This window comes from Puma concolor, chromosome A3 (assembly GCF_028749965.1).
Source record: "Puma concolor isolate L17-30 chromosome A3, mPumCon1.1.hap2, whole genome shotgun sequence".
Classification (NCBI taxonomy): Eukaryota; Metazoa; Chordata; class Mammalia; order Carnivora; family Felidae; genus Puma; species Puma concolor.
The window spans coordinates 140,239,513-140,257,211 of record NC_141669.1 but is presented as its reverse complement, the minus strand read 5'-3'; the positions used below and the strand labels follow the sequence as shown (position 1 = coordinate 140,257,211).

The following is a 17,699-nucleotide window of genomic DNA, read 5'->3' as shown; positions in this document are numbered from 1 at the left end:
GCAGGGCCGCAGGGGCACACACCGACTCCCGCACCCGCGGGGGCAGCGAGCTGCGAGCACGGTTGGGTGTGTGGTGCAGGAGGCCGGCCCGAGCCCTACGCCTCCCGGCTCTGCTGCTTTCGCCCCCGTCGCTGCCTGACCTTGGTCCCCGTCAGCCACCGGGACCTGCCAGGGCTGTTGACAGGGGACGAGTCTGAGCCTGCGAGCGGCAGATAACACAGGGCTGGGCCCCCACCGGGCTGGAACACCCTCTGCCAGCAGCACCCTCCCTGCCAACAACCGTTTCCCCCAGACTCTGCAGCCCTGACCGAGCTCCAACACTGGCCTTGGAGCATCCAGCCCAGAGACAGCTTCCCAGATCAGGAATGGCCGTTGCCGGAGGGGGCCGGGCCCCTCTGCTGGGCACCCGGCCTGTGTCCCCAAATCCCACGTGCCTGCCTCCCTCCTCTGACTCTGCGGAGGGGACCGAGTGGGACCCAATATGGCGTCCTGGGGCCTCAGTTCACGTGTATCTTGGTTCTCCTTCTGAGCAGACCCACCATCGCCTCCTGTGTCCCATGTTCCTTCAGGGGCTCAGGGTCGGAGACCCTCAAGGACTGAACAACCACGGGAAGGGCCACCTCCTTGCTTACACTCTCAGAGACCTCACGGTTTGCTGTGGGTTACGAAGGTGTTAAAGGCCTTACCCCGACAGCCAAAGGTTGAAACAAGCCAGGAGTCCACCGCAGACGAGTGGGCGAACAGGTGTGGCCCGTGCACACACAGGACTGTTACCCGACCGTAAAAGGGAAGGACGAGCCGACACCTGCTACAACATGGGTGGGGCTCGAGGACACCACGCCGAGTGGAACAAGCCAGTCCCTGAAGGACAAATACTGCATGACTCCCCTTATGTGAGGGGCCTGGGGCCCTCACACCCCTAGGGACAGGAGGCGGATGGTGGGCCCCTGGGGGCCGGGGTAGGTGTTGTTTAATGAAGACAGGCTTCCCGTTCTGGAAACGGTGGGTGGGGACGGCCACGCGGCAGTGTGAACGCGCCAACATCCTGCGCCGCCCGCTGGCAGCAGTCATGAGGGCCGACCTCAGCGCCCGCGTCCCAGGACCATCACCGTGTTCTGCGCTGCAGGACGTCGGCCGCGGGGGGCCCTCCGGGGCTGGGCTCCTCCTCCGCCGGGGAAAACCTCCAGCGGAGCACATGTGAAGGCCTTTGTGGTAAATTAACATCCCTAGAACATTTCCACGCCGCCCCCCAGCGCCTCTCCGCATCTCCGCGTGTCGACAACGCCCCCCAGCGCGTCTCCACCTCCACAAACAGGCCTGACCTATGGAGGCCAGACTCATTTTGTAATCAGAGGTCCGTCTTCGGGCTCTTTCTGATCACAAGTGGGGGCGGCAGGGAGCAACGTGTACTCACGCGGAGCTACCCTCCTCCTCCTCGAGCGCACCTGGGCTGTCTGGGCCCGGTTCCGCGGGAGCCGCGACAGGCAGGCCACAGCAAGGCCAGAGGCTCCATGCCACCGCGGGCGGGTTCCCCGGGTGGAGGGGCACCTCCTCCCTCGCCGCCCCTGCGCCTTCACCTCCACCTTCCTTCCTGCATGTGTCTGCTCAGGGGGCTGCCCCTGACCGTCACCTGCAACACTCCCGGGGCTTCCTCCGGGGTGAGCTCAACAAGCTTTTAATATGTGTTTATTCTTTTTAAAAAAGGAAGATTGGGGGTCTGGGGGGTGCTCAGTCAGTTGGGCGTCCAACTCTTGACTTCGGCTCAGGTCATGTTCTCACGGTTCGTGGGATCAAGCCCCACATCAGGCTCTGTGTTGACAACACAGAACATGCTTGTGATTCTCCCCTCCCCCCCCCTGCCCTTCCCCCGTTCACTCAAGCACTCTTTCTCTCTCTGCCCCTCCCCACGTGCTCGCCAACTCACTCTCTCTCAAGATGAATAAATAAAAGCTTCAGAAAAAATAAATAAATAAAGGAAGGTTAATAAAATCGCAGCCTTCCCTTTCCAGTTTAATCATTTAAATAAGTCTGGTGTGACCTCTCCACATTCTTAGTTCTTCTACATAGACATCTTGCAAAATCTATTACAAACTCACGAGATGACCAGTTTCTCGTTATGAGAGAGAGAAGGACAAGGTGGGAGGGTCCCTGGTCCCCAGAAGCATCCCTGGCAGAAGAGGGACCCACAGGGGGTGCCAGGGGGGGCCCCAAAGATGGGCGAGGACATCTAGCCCACAACCCCCAACAGCCTCCATCAGACCCGCGGTTCTGGCCCAAGGCACAGTCTCCTGAGGACATGTGGTGAGGCCAGAAGCCAGTGCTGGTTGTCATCACTGGCGGGGGGGGTCACCTAGTAGGCGGGGGCCAACTGCTAAACAGCCCGCAGTGCACAGGACGGCACCCCCCAGGAAGAATGATCTGGCCCCAGGGCCAAGAAGCAAAGCAGAGCAGGTCTGAGGGAAGAGTCCAGCTGGGTGGTGCCCCTGCCCCTGTGATGACAGACAGGCAGCCCTCCCACCCAGTGACCACGTGGGCACGCAGACCTACGTGGGACAGACTGTGACAGTGCAGCTGCTACTCAAAATACCAATCCCATTCACCCCTGCCAGCCCACGAACCCCGGGGGAGGGCGTGATCACCTCACTGGCAGGTGGAGAGACTGAGGCCCACCAGGGCTGCCCGGGCTCTGCTGGGGCCCGTCCCCCTCTGCTCACACACCCGGGATCAGGAGTGGGAGGCTCTTCAACACAGCCCGACGCCCCGAGGCGGGCAGCACTGGGTCCTCGGGGAACCGTCAGGCCGAGGCGGCTAGAGGTCCTCGTGGGTAGGGCTCAGGTCCACGCGCTGGGCCTCTCCAAACAGCAGAAAGATGCACAGCCCCAGGCTGCTGATGGCAGCCACCAGGCTGAACATGGACGTCCAGGAGCCCGTGGTCTCGATGAGGTAGCCTCCCAAGCACACGCCCACGACACCTGCACCAGAGGCGGGTGGGGCAGTCCTGAGGGGAGGGCCGGGACGGGGACTGGGGCTAGGGTACCAGGAGGGGAGGCCGGGGGCGGCCTGAGGGACAGAAGCTGAACTCAGGTGTCCAAGCTCCCAGGCCAAGGGAGGGCCGGCCTCAGAGGGTCCCAGAGGGCCAGAGACCTCACGGGCTGTCCGGCATACTGCCTCTCACAGGTCCTCCGTGGGGAGTGAGCCCCAGCGTTCTCATCCAGCCACTCAACCCCTGGAACCCCGGGCCTTGAGGATTTGACTCACATCTGTTGGTCAAGTGAGGGCTGGGGTGCTCTACGTCAGAAAAGTGAACGTTCGCCCCGGACCAGCTCCGGGATCTCACTGTCCCCCTCCCCGCTGGTCTGACACCGGGGGGGCCCTGGAGGGCACCGTGCCCCACCCTGCAGGGCTAAGGGGCTGGCGGGGCGGGAAGACTCAGGGGTGGGACAGCCGGGAGACACCCAGCCCGCCTCTTACCTGCCAAGGCCCCAGCTGTGTTGGCCACACCTGTGAGCGAGACAGAGCGACAAGGAGGATGGGTCACAGGAGGCCCTCGCCCGGAGGCAGCCCCTGGGGGCCCGGAGAGAGGACGGGGGGGGGGGGGGGGGGGCTCGGGTGAGCAACGCCTGGGTGGGGAACAGCCCCTCCTATTCAAACGGGGGCCAGTGGCTCTCACCGAACAGAAAGCCGGCACAGGATGGAGCCAGGTCCTGGATGTTGACGGAAATGCCACTGTGGGAAAGAGAAAGGGAGGTGGGCGAGCAAGTGACCACAGGGCGGCTGCCACCCCCACGGAGTCCGGGGCTGGTCCTCTGAGCACCCGGGGTCTAGAAACTGCCACACGGGCACTCGGAACCCAGCCCAGCCAAGGCCCGCCCCCCACAGCGGGGCGCTCAGCCATGCCAGGGCACAGCCACCGTGCCAGGGTGCCGGCTGGTGAGTGGGGCGCCCGGCCCTCACCTGTGGTTGAAGGTCTGCAGGCCGATGGAAGCTGATGCAAACACCACAGATTTGCAGAAGCTCGAGGTGTGCCCCAAACACAGGGCAAAAACGCTGGACAGGCCAAGGCCCATCACCTGCGGGAGAGAGGATTGGTGCCTGCCGACAGGGCTCCTCCCGGGGCCACCCGGGGCGCACTGAGCAAGGTCACTGGGAAAGCCCCTCCCAGGCCTGCCCAGCGGGTACGAGACCCCCCACTTGTCCGACCAGAGGGGAACGAGGGCGACCCAGGCCCAGAGACGTGTGCGGGGGTCTGGGGGGGCACAGCTGGGAGAAGGGCCTCAGGTCGGCCAAACCAGCCCCCAGCACTGACCCAGGGCACCTCCGAATGCTTTCTGGGTCAGGAGACGGGGGGGTCACAACCCGCAGGTCCCGGGAACAAACCAGGGGTGTCCAGAGGAGCATTCCACCTCCCTACCTGCATGAACTTCCGAACAGTGATGGTTCTGTAACCTGAGCAGAGGAGAGAGGTTCCCACTGGCACCCACGTGGGGTCCCAGCCGGCACGGCTGCAGGGAGGGAGCGTGGAGGGGAGGGCTGGGCCCTGGGCTCAGGGAGGGGGTGTCCCGGGTCGTGCGTGAGACATGTGCACATGTGTGTGGGCACACGTGTCTGCACTGGGCATCCTGTGTGCTGGGTGTGTGTGAGCAGCTGTGTGAGTGCGTGTGGGCATGTGTGCCCTGTGCTGGGCATCCTGGGTGCGTGTGCACACCCGTGTGAGTTCCTGTGGACACGTGTGCCCTGCCTGGGCATCCTGCATCCTGGGTATGTGTGCACGTGTGCAAATGCGTGTGAGTATGTGTGCCCTGCCCTGGATGTCCTGTGTCCTGGGTGCACGTGTGCAAGTGCGTGTGAGCACGTGTGCCCTGCCCTGGGTGTGCATCTAGAGGACTCTCCAGGACAAGGTCAAGCAGACAGGCAGAAGGAAAGCCCCGGGATGGTTTACACACGTGCTGTCTCCCTGTTTCTACAAAGTCTCCACTTTTTCCACAGTGAGGGTGCAGCACTCTCTCACTAGGAAAGGACTAACGTCTAAGAATGCGTGTGCGTGTGCATGCGCATGCGGTGTGCGTGTCTGTGAGATCCTTGTCCTCGGGCGTGTTCGCTGGGGTCCCGGGCTTGCACACACAGCCCCCCCGACCTATGACCTCTGACCCCTCTGAAGACCAAGGAGGAGCTCCACGGTGCCCACAGGAATCGGGTCCTCTCCCTGTGCCCCACCCCCTCCGGGAAACTGAGGCTGAGGTGGTCGGGGCCCCACTCTCGAAGCGAGGTCCTGGGGGTGGCAAGACCCCTCCCATCCCCGTAGCACCCCCAGGAGGGGGCCCCCACCCCCCACAGTGTGGCAAAGCTGGGTTGGCTCCCGGCGGCCCCTCCCCCAGGGCTCACCCTGATTGATGAGATGGTCAGAGAGGAACCCGCTGAACAGACCGGCGGGGATGGCCACCAGCCAGGGCACCACGTTGAAGACCCAGCCCTGCAGGGAAGAGGGAGGCCTCAGAGGGCATGCGCCTGGCCACCCGCGAGAGGTTGCACAGGCCGGTGGTCGCCCATGTGCCCTGATGCCCGGTAAGTCTCTCCCTGCCCACAGGCTGGGCTCCCAGGCTGGAGGGCCCCCCTGACCTTGACCCCCCCCCACCCTGGCCGAGCTCCACGTCCACTAGGGCCGCCCCCCTTCAGGCCGAGTCTCCCTCACTGGCCCCCCCCACCGTGACAGGGCCGAGCAGGGGGGACACAGGCCCACCGTGCAGAGATGCAGGAGGTTCTGGTCACCAGACGGGGAGGGTGGCCGGGGTGGAGTGGGCCAAGCTGACCCTGCCCGTGTCGCGATCCCCACTTGGCCCGTCCTCGGTCATGACCGTGCACAGACCGTCGGCTGAGCCTAGGACAGGGCTCTGCCGGGCGGCCGCACAGGGTGCATCCCGGGAGCAGGCGCTGTGCGGCGGTGGGAGGGGCCCTGTCCTGGGTGGCTGCACCAGACCAGAGGGGCCGCGGGCCCTGAGCACGGGCGAGGTTAGCTCGGGGCCGCGAGCCCGAGTGGGGCCGCAAACAACACTGTGTCTCCGTCACCCCACGGGCGCCAGGGTGGTCCACCCACCTTGGAGCTAGGGAACGTCTCCTTGAAGAAGGTCGGCAGCCAGGAGAGGAGGATGAAGAGAGCGCACGCGGACGACAGCTGAGCGGAGATGGCTGCCCTGGGGGGCGCGGCTGGGCTCAGGGTCCATGCGCCCCAGCCCCGCACGGAGGGGCGCCCCCGCCAGCCCCCGCGGAGCTCAGAAGCCGGGGTGACCCCGGCCCGTGTAGGCTTCGGGAACACCCGAGATTGGCTGGGCTCGGCCCCGTGCCGCCCCACCCCAAGCCGCGGCCCCGAGGCGCCGGCTCACCAGACAGAGGGCTTCCGGAAAAGCTGTCTCCAGGGAACTTTGGTGCGCCTGGACACCCGCAGGCCTCGCACCAGAACGCCCAAGGCCAGGATGAGATCTGAGGGGCAAGCGGTTTCCATGTGGAAGCTCCTCAGAATTGGGGGATGGCGTCTGCTCGTAACAGACGGCTCCCGGGGGGGCAGCTCCAGGGGCCAGCGCCCCCACAGCCCTGCGGCCCACCTGGCTGCCCCGGGGACGGCCACACCGTCCTCCCTGCCAGCACCTTGGGCTGTCGGCATTTGAGGGAGTCTGAACAGACTTCCTCGGTCCTTCCCCCGTCCTCAGATCCCCCAAGCCCCGCTTCCTGCCGTCTTTAGACCGATGGCCCCTGCCAGCTGCCTGTGCCCGGTGGGCACCTGTCTCCGTGTGCCCGCTTCTTCCTGGGGCACGGCTCTCAGGCCTGAACCCGGGCAGAGCCGGCCCGAGAACTGGCATTTTCCTCAGGCTCTAGTCTAGAGGATGCTTTTCCGGACGGGGCCAAGCTGCAGCCCAGGGACCCGCTGAGCGGGTGCTACTCCGCAGGTGAGTTGGGTGGATGTTTAGCGGCCGCTAGAGGGGCCGGGCGCCAGGCCCTCGCCCTCCCTGGGCAGCTGCGTTTGCCGGCCATCGCCCGCCCGGCCGCAGTTACCTTTTTCACTCAGCAGGTACCTGTGCACATAACACACCCACAGCAGGGTGAGCCCGCCGGAGAGGTAGAAGACGCTAGGCCAGCCGTACCGGTCCAGGAGCAGGGAGCCCACGGCCCCCGTCACCAGCGTCCTGAAAGACAGGTGGCCGTGACCCTGGGCTTTGCTGGGGCAAGGCGATGCCTCTGAGCACCCCCACCCGGCATAAGCTCGTCACCAGGAAAGCAGCCGCCCCAGTCTGAGCGTATTTTGTGAAGCATTCGGAGCGTTCAGGGAGACTTCCGGCTGCCTCGGCGCCCAGGGGACGTGGGCACAGCCGTGCGGCCGTGACACGGCACGGGGGCCCTCTGTTGCTTTAATTTCTTGCTTCCGGGCCTCCAAGTTGGCCTCCAAGATGTCTAAACACAAAAGTGGGAGAAGCAAGCACAAAGCCCAGAAGCCCTGTGGATCCTCGCCTCCTGCAGGCCGGGGGGTGGGGGGTGGGCAGGGGGGGCGCCTTCCCCCCCGGAGCCTCCCTTTCCTCATCTGTGCAGTGGGCAGACTGTGTTCCGTGCCTCTCAGCCTAAGACACGGGCCCAGGACGCCTGGGTGAAGCGGGATTTCAGAAACAACGCACACCCTTCCTTGTGGGAGTACCTCCCACACGGCGTATCCAGAGCCCCCATTCCAACTGGGCGCTCTGGGCTTTTATCCGGGCTCCTGGCCTGTCCTCAGGCACCCCTCCACGCTCTGATTTCTTGCCTGCTTCTTGGCAGCAGGGAAGTGAGGGACCTGAGCCCCGGGTAGTGAAGCCCCATCAGGACAGCAACATGTCCCTTCTCCCCGAGCGAGGCCTCCATTCAGGAGAACAGGGACAGGGTCTTCATGTCTGGACCGTGTCACATGCCCCCCAGGGGGGCACAGGTCGCCTCCCACATCGGGACGGCACCCCCTCTGGCTCCCTCAGCACAGATGAAAGGCAACGCCGTGTCCCATTGCCAGAGCCTCAACCACACCACCTGCCCTGGGGACAGAACATGCACAAAGGGGGGGGGGTCCCCCGCAGCACAGAAGCAGCCGACCCGCATCTCCCTGAGCCGCAAAGGCGCCCACGTGGCCTGTCCCAGCCCAGGCCCCCCTGGGCACACCCTCTGTCCCCTGGGCTCTCAGGGCCAGGACTTACCCAAATTGGGAGCCGGCCCCCACGGCACTGTAGGTGAAGGCACGTTCGCTCTCTCGTACCTTCTGTGACAGCAGGCTGGTCAGCGCCGGGAAGTAGACCCCTGAAATGAGCAGAGAGCTGCGTCCCCACGCTGTCACCTGGGGCCAGGGCGGGGCCAGCCAGGACCGAGAGCTGCTCTGGGACGCTCCCCCGGGGACCAGCAGGACTGGGCTCTGAGGACCTGTCAGCTGGACTCTCAGCTGGGGGACAGGTGTGCTCAGGGTCCTGGCACAGAACGGGCTGTGGGAACGACAGAGTCTGAGCTGGCACTCCTGCCACACCAGCTCGAGTCCTGGTGCACACTCACACTCACACACGCACGCCACACACGCACGCCACACGCTGATTCATGCATGCTCACGCGCGCACACTCACACACACACGCGCACGCTTGCTCGCACAGGCCCACTCACACTCGCACACACGCTCACACTGGCACGCCCTGCTCGCACGTGCACATTCGCACTCACGCTCGTGCTCGCACGCACACGCTCACAATGCTCACGCACACTCGCACACGCATGCTCACACATGACACGCTCATGCACGCACGCACACTCACACGCTGTCTCGCTCGCACACACACGCTCGCACGCGTTCACACACGCAGTGCACCTACAGCCCATGAGGCCCGAGCGAGCGGCCCCACGGAGCCACGGTGCCCGGATGTGTCGTCGTCCCGCAGCCACACGAGATGCCGCCCCAGGGAGGCCCGAGGGACCCCGGGGCCTCTTCGCAACTTCCTGCAAATCTATGATCATTGCAAAACCTAATTTTTAAAACAGGGACGGCGGCTCCCACCTGTTGTGCTGCGCTTTTCTCCCCGGAAGAGCTAAGAGGCCAGGGGCTGAGGCAGGGCCCGGCCTTCCTGTCGGGGCCCCACCCCCACCCACACCAACTGCCAGTCACCCAGGCTGATCGCTGCCCCTTGAGCTCTCGTGACGGCACAGACCGGCCCCCCACCTCCCAGGAAGATGGGGGAACAGCCTGAGCCGAGGGCCCCCTGGCTGGATGCCCAGAAACCCCAGCCACGGGACCGGCCACACATGGGGCACCGGGGTGAACCCACGGGGGCTCAGGAGCCGGACTGCCCGAGAGGCGGACCGGTGGGGCCGGTCAGGAAACAGGGAGAGGCCGAGTGCAGACGCGGGTCCCGGAGGCTCCGGCCAGGGGCAGCCTCTGCCCAGCAACACACAGAAACTCAGCAAGTCCCCGCTGCTCCAGCGGCCAGGGGCGCTGACGGCCACCGTGTGGCAAGCTGCCTGCCACCCACGCCCCCGGGGTGGGCCTTTTGGCGGAGGGGGGCATCTGACATTGGATTGTGCCAGACCGTGAAATATTTCTGGGAAACAGACAGAGCTTCGGCGCCAAGGCCTCGCGCGGCACGACAGACCCGCCCGCCACGGGGAAGTGCAGCCAAGCGCCGGCTGCCTGCTGGGGGCGGTCGGTCCTCGTGCCTCCCTGCCCACGAGGACAGCTGCCCGCCCGCCGCGCTGGGGGCTCCCGGGGCCTTATCAGCAGGCGCAGGAGACTTCCTCTGACCTAAGCACACGCGCGGGATTACGCCTGAGTACACGTATGTACCCACACGTACACCCACCTGCACGGACACGTCCACACACCCACGTGTCCACGCGCGTGTACCTACACGCGTACACAACGCGTGCGCGCTCGCCTGGCACTGGCACGGCTGGGACCGCAGAGGGGAGCTGCCAAGACAGCCCTACCTTGGAGCAAGCCCGTGAGGATGCGCGAGAAGGTCATGAGGACCAGGTGAGCACTGCTGAGGCGGGCGAGCAGCGGGGTGGCGGCAGTGATGAAGCCCCAGGCGGAGGCGGACAGCAGGATGACCTTCTCACCCCCGATCCTGGAGGAGGACGAGAGCACAGTGGCGGGTGGCGGGCAGGGTGGGCGGGTCCTGCCCGGAGGAGCCCAAGCCGGTGCCTGCTCCAGCCCGGCTCTGAGCTGCCGCCACCGGGCCGGGCGCCGCTTCCTCGTCCTCCTCCGCAGAAGGGGCGGAGGGTGAGGGCACAGGCCCAGCCTGTCCCTCCGTCCCAACAAGCACCCTTCCCCCGCCCCCCAGGACAAGCGCCCCAAGGGGAGCCGCGCACCTGCCCCCGGACCGCCTCCTCCACGGACCTCGGTCCTCCCGGCCGATGCCTCTCTCCAGGCCAGGCCTGGCCCCACATTCATCCTGCGGGAGCCGCCTCCCCCCGGGGCAGCCCCGGCCTCGCGTGGGGAGCAGGGGTGGTTACCGGTCCCCCAGGTGGCCGCCCACCACCTGAGTCAGGCAGTAGCCCCAGAAGAAGCTGCTGAGCACGACGCCGGCTTCCTTCTTGTTCCAGCCGAAGTCCTGGCTCATGGAGACGGCGCACACGGGCACGCTGACCCGGGCGCAGTACAGCAGGCCCGTGCCCAGCAGCAGCGTCCCCGTCCATGCCTGGCACTCGGGCCTGCGGGACAGGAGAGATGGTGTCACCCAGGAGGGCAGCGTGGCCGCCCCCCCGACACCGGAACCCCCCTGCGTGTCGGCTCCTGAAGCACAGCAGACTCTAGGAACGAGTCACGACAGCAGAGGCTGGGAGCAGCCGGACGGCCAGCAGAGGGGCACGTGGGACAGAGCACAGCTGGAGGGGTGTGCTAGCCGGGACCAGCAGCCAGGTCCACACTCCCACTCCCCGCTCCCCACAGGCCAGGGTCCCCAGGGAAGCAGCTGGGCAAGAGCAGACAGCTCAGTAACCTGCCCAGGAGACCCCGGCTGAGGCCAAAAGGGAGGGTCTCGTGGCAGGGGTGGGCCACTATGGGATAGGAGCAGGGCAGTGGGTCCCCGAAGGCTCCGCAGGAAAGCTGTGTGTGCCCAGCAGAGGAGGTCGGGGCAGGCGGTGCTGGGCGGCCAGCAAGGGGACGGTGCCGTGGGGGTGGTCGGCCCTTGGAGGAACCCGGGCGGAGGAGAGGCAGGCCCGGCTGCCTAGGAAGTCGCCAGACAGGTGTCCACAGGGGGACGGTCCTTGAAACTTCTGGCCAGTGCTCCCCGACTGCCCCTGAGACCAAGGGAATGAGAAACTGCCAGAGCCAGGAGATGATGCCCCCGTGCATGTGGGGTCCCGGATGGGGTGCTGGGGTGTGAAAACCAACGGCAGAAATCTGAGCAAACTCCGGGCTTTTGTCCGTGGTTCCCTGCGGAGAGGGACTCGCAGGCGGGACAAAGGCAGGGCGCTGACAGAAGATGTGGAGGGAGGGGCGGGCGGTAGAGTCACTCCCTTCACGTGACTCTGCAAATCAAGAACCGGCCTCAGAGACAAAGTTTACTTTTAAACAATGAGAGAGAGGGAGCTGTGGGCACCAGCCGTGGGGGTGGGAGATGGGTGGAGAGGGGGTACCGCTGGTGACTTGTGATGTCCCGTGCGGAGGGCGGTGTGTGTAAGCTGGGGGCGGGTGGTCAGAGAGTGCGGGGGCCTTGCAGCAGCCCCGCGGGGAGCTCAGGGGCCCCGCCTGCACGGGGACCCATCCCGAGCGGGGCGCACACACCAGGAGCCCCATCAGTGGGTGTGATACGACGCACCCATTACCACAAACGCCCCGACCTGGAGCGGGGCCCACCGGCCGGGAGAAGTCAGGGCTGCGGGACTCCCCGCAGGATGGACCACTGACCACAGGAGCTGCCCCGGGGGCTGGCCTCCAGGCGCCCAGGTGCGGGTGGGTCTGTGGACACGGAACAAGAGGCCTGGCCTCTTCGAGCCTCCGTCTCCTTAGTGAAGGCAGGCTGGTGCCCATGACAGCTGCCTCTTCATGGGTGAGTAGACAGCAGAGTGACCAGCAAGTTCCCAATGTCCCAACAAGAAGCCACTGTGACCAGGAGGAAGGGAGGCCAGGCAACTGTGTCCGCCTCCTCCGGCTGATGTCTCCACGTGGGTCCACTCCCTGTCCACAAACCACAGTGTGCTCTTCCACGGTCAGGGAGGAGGCGGCCCTCCCCACGGCCCCGACCTGCTGAGTGGCCCCACCGTGGGCGCCCTGGGGCCGCTCCTGCCTGCAGCCCCTCCACAGCCAAGGAGCCACCGCTTGAGGCTGTGGGGTCCTGCAGTCCTACCAGCAGAGACAGCTGATTCGAGGTTCGACACCATCACTCGGGAGTTTGGGGGAGAACGAGTCTGAGTTCCAGCAGCCGGCCTTCTGGCCCCAACAGACCCCTATCTGTAGGCCAGGGCCCCATCTGGGGCTTGGGGATTCCAGTTCCAAAGTGCCTTCCAGCTCCTGATGGGGCGTGTGGTGTGGGCATCAAAGAAGTCCCCGTCCGGGCCCTGGCACGACGCAGGGAACCCCATCCCTTCCCTGGGCTGGTTTCCCAGGCGTGCTCTGGACCAGGCACTTCAGGCTGGGCCTCTGGACCTCAGAGGGGCGTGGCACGCAGGGCTCCAGGGCGCCCTTCTGTGGCCCTCTGCTTTTAGATACCAGAACCAGTGGGAAATCGGGTCCTGTGCTAAAAATATCCCCAGCTGTGCAATTCCAGAAGCCAGACACCAGACCCTGCTTTGGCTGAGGTCGGCTGGGGGACGGCGCTCCACTTGGAAACTGCCCAGTGACCCCCGTCACACGCCCCCCACCCCCACCTCCAGGTTCTTAAAATGTTACTGGAATGATTCAGAAGCCTGGACGACGGGGACAGCAGCATGGACCCGAGGTCCCAAGGCTTCCCCTGCTTGAGAGGGATGGGGCCATAGGGGAAGCTCAGTGGCTGTCCCTCTGGGCCCGGGGGCCCCAAACGCTAGTTTTCTTTCCAGAACTGAAGACCGTGGGGCGGAGGCAGGGCCAGGCACCCGCGAGGCTGATAAGCCCGCAGGTGGCACCAGCTCACTGCCCACCCGACACAGGACACGGGGCCCCTGGCAGGGCGGACCACCGTGGGCTCAGGCACCTGCCCCTCTGGGGTTCCAGACCCGAAGATGATGCCCCCAACGTCTCCCCGACGCTCATCCCTGGGACTTGACCACAGTCGCCCCGTGAGCACCTCACACGGTCCTCCCTCCCACCCAGCTTTCCAGCCGAGGGGCAGCGGGCCTGTTGGGCACATCGCTCTCCTGGGCAAACACTCCCACTGGCCTTATTGGGGAGGCCCAGAGCAACACAGCCCAAACCTCCCACCGGAGTCCGTCCAGCTGGCCTGAGCCCAGCCGGCTGCAGCATCGCCACGGCCTCCGGGTGGCCCGTTCCGGGGGAGCCCACGGCGCTCCCACACCCCCGCGCCCCCTGCAAGCATGTGTATGCACTGCCCAGGGGCACCAGGAGAAGGCGGGCGTGGAGCAGAGCTTCCAATGCCCCCACAGACAGCCACAGTCCAAAGGTGCCTTCGAGAAGGAGCTTCATTCCTTTCTATGGTCAGAGCAGTGGAGGGCCACCCGCGTCCAGACTGGACTGTGCTCCCAGCAAGCCCACCTGGCCCATCTCACTGGTGACCCTGAGAGCCTGGCTGTGTTTGCTCTCTGGGTGGGAAGGCCAGCTGAGGCTGACCCACTCTGGGAGGCTGGCAGGCTCCTAGAATATGGTGCTGCCCCTGGGCCTCCTTGTGACCACGGGAAGCCAAGAAAGGCCCGCCGGCATCCGGGCCAGCAGTCTGCCCTGAGCTTGTGTGGGGCAAGGTGCTGTCTGCTTCCTCCCTGGGAGGCCCCCACAGCCCAGTCCCCAAGCTGGAGGCAATGCCAGCTGGGCAGGCAGAGGTACTTCCTCTCCAGTGGCTGGGGACACAGAACAAGGAAGTCTGGCTGGACTCGGCGGCCCAGGCACGGACTCCTTGATCCTGCGGATGGCCTGTTTGGGAACACAGAAGGCAAGAGTGGATAGGAGAGCTTCATCCTGCCCACAGTGACCCGCCCTGAGCCTCAGGCCTGTGCCCCCAGCTCATCAGAATGCTTCCTATGAACCTTCTAGAAACTTCTGCTTCCTGCCAGTGGCCCTTGTGCATAAGCATCCATGGCTGAGCAAACATGTGGTCACGTGGCCCCTCGATTCAGAAAAGGGAAATGTGCCGGCATTGCAGGCCACGGGTCCAAGGCCACTGGCTGCCCCCACCCCTGCTCCCAGGGCCCACAAGGGCAGACACGTGGCTGTCGAGGCAGAGGGCACACAGGGTGGGCAGCCAGAAACAGCCACACTCACTGCGATGGGTCCACTCAGGGGTGGGGACAGCCTCGCCCCGGCTGAATCCAGTTCCACTCAGGACCCCCAGACCCCTCCAGAACTTCAGGCTGCCTCCCCTGCCAACGGCCTGGGGAAGTGGGGCAAGTGCCCCTTCCAGAGCGAGCACACAGGGAGGCAGTTGAAGCCGAGCCAGCTAGAGCTGCTGAAACGTGACCCCATGCCACCCAGATCAGTACCTGGATCAGCCCCTCGGTATCCAGGGCAGCAGGGGGGTTGGGGGGTGGGGGGGAGGACGAGAGCGTTCCTGGACCCTGACAGGCACCAGCACGCAGCCCTCCAGCTCTAGCAGATGCCTGGAGCAGGGCCCGGGCCAGGGCTGCGGTTTGGGCTCTGGGGCTCCCACGCTCACTGCGGCCCTTCCCACGCCGCTCTGCACACCCTGTCCTGCAAAACGACCAGCTTCTCTCCCGTCTCCCCCACTGGCTTTGCCTTCTTCTCGCCCCAGCCTCGGGGACACTACCTCTTAGGGTCTTCCTGTGACCCTGTGCTGGGCGGCAGCAGCAGGTCCCGAGACCAGGCTCCCTGGGCACTCGGAGACGGACGTGAACTGGCCTGGGAATCCCAGGGCCTGACGTGGGCCCGGGGTCCACAGAACCAGAGGGAGGGCTGCGGCACAGGTGGCCTGGTTGTTCAGCGTGTCACAGTCGTGAGGAGAGCCCCTGTCCTGGGGCCTACTGTCCTCGGCAGTGGATGTGGAAACAGAATGTTTCCCAGAATGTGGGCCCTGCCCCCCCAGGAGCCTCCCCCCCCCCCCACCATGGAGACCTGTCCACAGCACACAGCTGGCAGGTGTGGGCAGGACTCAGCCACCTGCCATGTCAGCTGAACCTGCTCTCAGGTGTGTGGTCACAGGTAGGGACTCGGGCCTGTAAATGGGTGTGGTCCTACCCGGCAGGGTCACTTCTAGGACCCACAGCTGTGTCCGTGAGCTCCCCCTTCACCAGCCAGGACGATGCCCCCTTCCCCCAGGCAGGACTCCTGGGATACCTCCTGCCTGCGCACCCCCCGGGACCCTGGAGGGCCTGGAGAGGGCTCACGGGGGCTCTCGCTGGCCCTGGGACTCGAAAAGGGATGGGGTCTGGGGCTGGGTACTGGTATGCGGACCGTCAGGGAAGTGCACAGCCCATAAGTGGAGAGAAGGTGGCCTCGCCCCGGCCCCAAGCCACCGCCCCGCCCCCCACACCTTGGCCCCACCTGGACCACTGGGCGTCCTCAGCCCCGTCCCTGCGGGCCTCCTCCGGTGGCAGCGGCTGCATCGGGGGCAGCCGTCCGCGGGCGCAGCGCGTCCAGGTCGGGCGCCCGCCTCTCCAACCCACACGGGGCAGCGCCGCCCAAGGCCACGTGTCAGTCCGGGCCGTGCTTCCGTCTGGCGCTCTGCTCTTAGGACGTGTCGCCCCCAGACGGCCACCACAGAGGGAGGGCGGATGGGGCGGGGCACACACTCGGTCCCCGCCCTGCGCTCCACCGGCAGCTGTCAGGGTCCACCTCCCTGCGGCTCCGGCTCCCGTGAAGTCTGGCCGCGGGAGTGGGGAGGGTGCGGGGCTCCCGGTGGCGGGTGGCCCGCTGGGCGGACCAGGCTGTGGAGGGCGGGGCCCGGGGGATCCTGGCGTCAGGGCTCTGGTGTTGGACAGGAGCCTGTGAATGGGGGGATGGTGGTGGTCCCCGTGTCACAGGGCTGTGGACTCGTCCAGTGACAACTGGGAACAGTCTTCACAGAATGCGAGAGCAGGAAGACTCAAGCGCCCCCAGTTTGTAAGGTGGGTCTTCGGAGGTGGGCTCCCGCCCTGCCACCCGAGCCTGCCAACGCCGGGCAGCTGAGCGGGCAGTGTCCACGTGGCAGGCCGTGCGGAACAGGCCAGAGCCCCAAGGGCGTGCCAAGCACGGAGGGTCTGCCAGCCCCCAAGCTGAGTCCCCGGGGCCCTCTCGGTGTGCGGGGGGTGGGCTTTACGTGGCCTCGTCGAGGACACGGCCAGCACGGAGCCGCGGACGCCGGGACCCGATGGCCACAACCGGGCTTCCGGCCACACTGGCTTCTCCTAGCTGCCGCGTCCTCCGTCCTGCACAGGGCAGCCCAGCGAGCTGGGTCCCGTCCCGCCATGGCACAGCCTCCCAAGGCTTCTCACTGCACTTAGAACAAAGCCTAAAACATCCCCGCAGGGCAGGGCCCCATCCTCCAGCCGCGGGGCTTTTTTGGAAGCCAATTCCCCCCCCCTCGGCCTCAGGAGTCGTCAGTACCGTGCAGCCCGAGGGGGCGCAGGCCCAGCGCCACACCCGGTGCAGCTTCAGCTTCTGTAACCGACAGACCTCAAGGACCCGGGCCCGGGGTGGGGGGGGGGGGGTGTCTCCCTGGTGCGGTGCCCCCCCCATCACCTCTTTCCCCTCCCCCCAGCTTCACACCAGCTATTGAAGGGAGGAGTCTGTCTTTTGCACCCAATTACCAACCTAAATGTTAGAAGGACCCAAGGACAAACAAGTGTGCACAACATGACCAGAAACCACAAAAATGAATTTCGGATAATAAATGAATTTAATGCAGCGTAGGTTCTACAGCGGGATTCTTCCAAGTTCCGGAGCGGCTCATTCTTCAACGTGCTGGTGGGCTCACCATCCACGTCTTCAACGCACGCGCTGCTGTTCCGCACGTGATTCACGCTAAAAACACAGCTAGACGCTCGAGACCGAGGACTCGCCGGGCCCGTGGGTCTGGAGCTGCATAGGGCCTGCCTCGCCCTGGGTCTCTGTGCCTCCACTGGCCCCCCACCGGGCCCTGCAGCCCCCGGCCCAGGAGGCCACGGCGACCACCAGGCTCGCTTCCCTCTCGAGCGTGTGGTGCCGTGTGCGCCGCCGAGCGCCAGACGGCACAGCCAGGCAGGGCTCCGCACGCAAGTCCGGAGGTCCGGCACGGCGGGCGACAGCGGGATCGCTGTCTCCCGGTCCCCAGTCTCCCGACGTGAGGCGGAGACTCGTACCGCACCGCACGGCACCATTCCTGCCAGTGCCACACCCACAGCCGGGCACGAGGTTGCGGTGTGACTTGCTCGAAAACACAGCCAGACGGAAGGAAGGTGCTGGGAAGGCGCGTGCAGAGAAGTCCACTCCTCCCGGTTCTCACTCCTCCAGCTGCCAGTTTTGGTTGGAGCCGAGTAGGAGTCCCACAGACCTTCTGCATCACGGTCAGATGGGACCCAGCGACCCCGCCTTCCAGAGGGGGGCGGGGGGACTTCCCAACTCTGCAGATGAATCCTGGTCCCACCACAGGCT

General features: G+C 65.8%; 1 protein-coding gene across 2 annotated transcripts; it reads right to left on the bottom strand.

The window, feature by feature from the left end:
- Positions 1 to 1,991: 1,991 nt before the first annotated feature.
- SLC17A9 (solute carrier family 17 member 9) lies at positions 1,992 to 15,959 on the bottom strand. 2 transcript variants are annotated; one of them, XM_086702673.1, is made up of 13 exons: positions 15,633 to 15,957; positions 10,499 to 10,696; positions 9,971 to 10,110; positions 8,205 to 8,304; positions 7,045 to 7,175; positions 6,378 to 6,474; positions 6,092 to 6,188; positions 5,383 to 5,470; positions 4,412 to 4,446; positions 3,955 to 4,070; positions 3,671 to 3,726; positions 3,472 to 3,501; positions 1,992 to 2,972 (listed from the first exon to the last, which is right to left on the bottom strand). In XM_086702673.1, the coding sequence occupies exons 1-13, from the start codon at positions 15,692 to 15,694 to the stop codon at positions 2,809 to 2,811; spliced, it is 1,314 nt and encodes a 437-aa protein (XP_086558799.1). In that variant the 5' UTR covers positions 15,695 to 15,957; the 3' UTR covers positions 1,992 to 2,808. The 2 variants fall into 2 exon arrangements, with proteins under 2 accessions (XP_086558799.1, XP_086558800.1); XM_086702674.1 differs by lacking the exon at positions 4,412 to 4,446 and having other exon boundaries at positions 15,633 to 15,959.
- Positions 15,960 to 17,699: the final 1,740 nt, after the last annotated feature.

Bases quoted from the DNA above. Each gene is read 5' to 3' on its own strand.
- SLC17A9 (XM_086702673.1), bottom strand. From the start codon at position 15,694: ATGCAGCCGCTGCCACCGGAGGAGGCCCGCAGGGACGGGGCTGAGGAC. The intron at 7,176-8,204 runs GTAAGTCCTGGC...CCTGTCTTTCAG, and splicing joins GGGGCCGGCTCCCAATTTGG to GACGCTGGTGACGGGGGCCG. The intron at 4,071-4,411 runs GTAGGGAGGTGG...TCTCTCCCGCAG, and splicing joins CTGTTCGGAAGTTCATGCAG to GTGATGGGCCTTGGCCTGTC.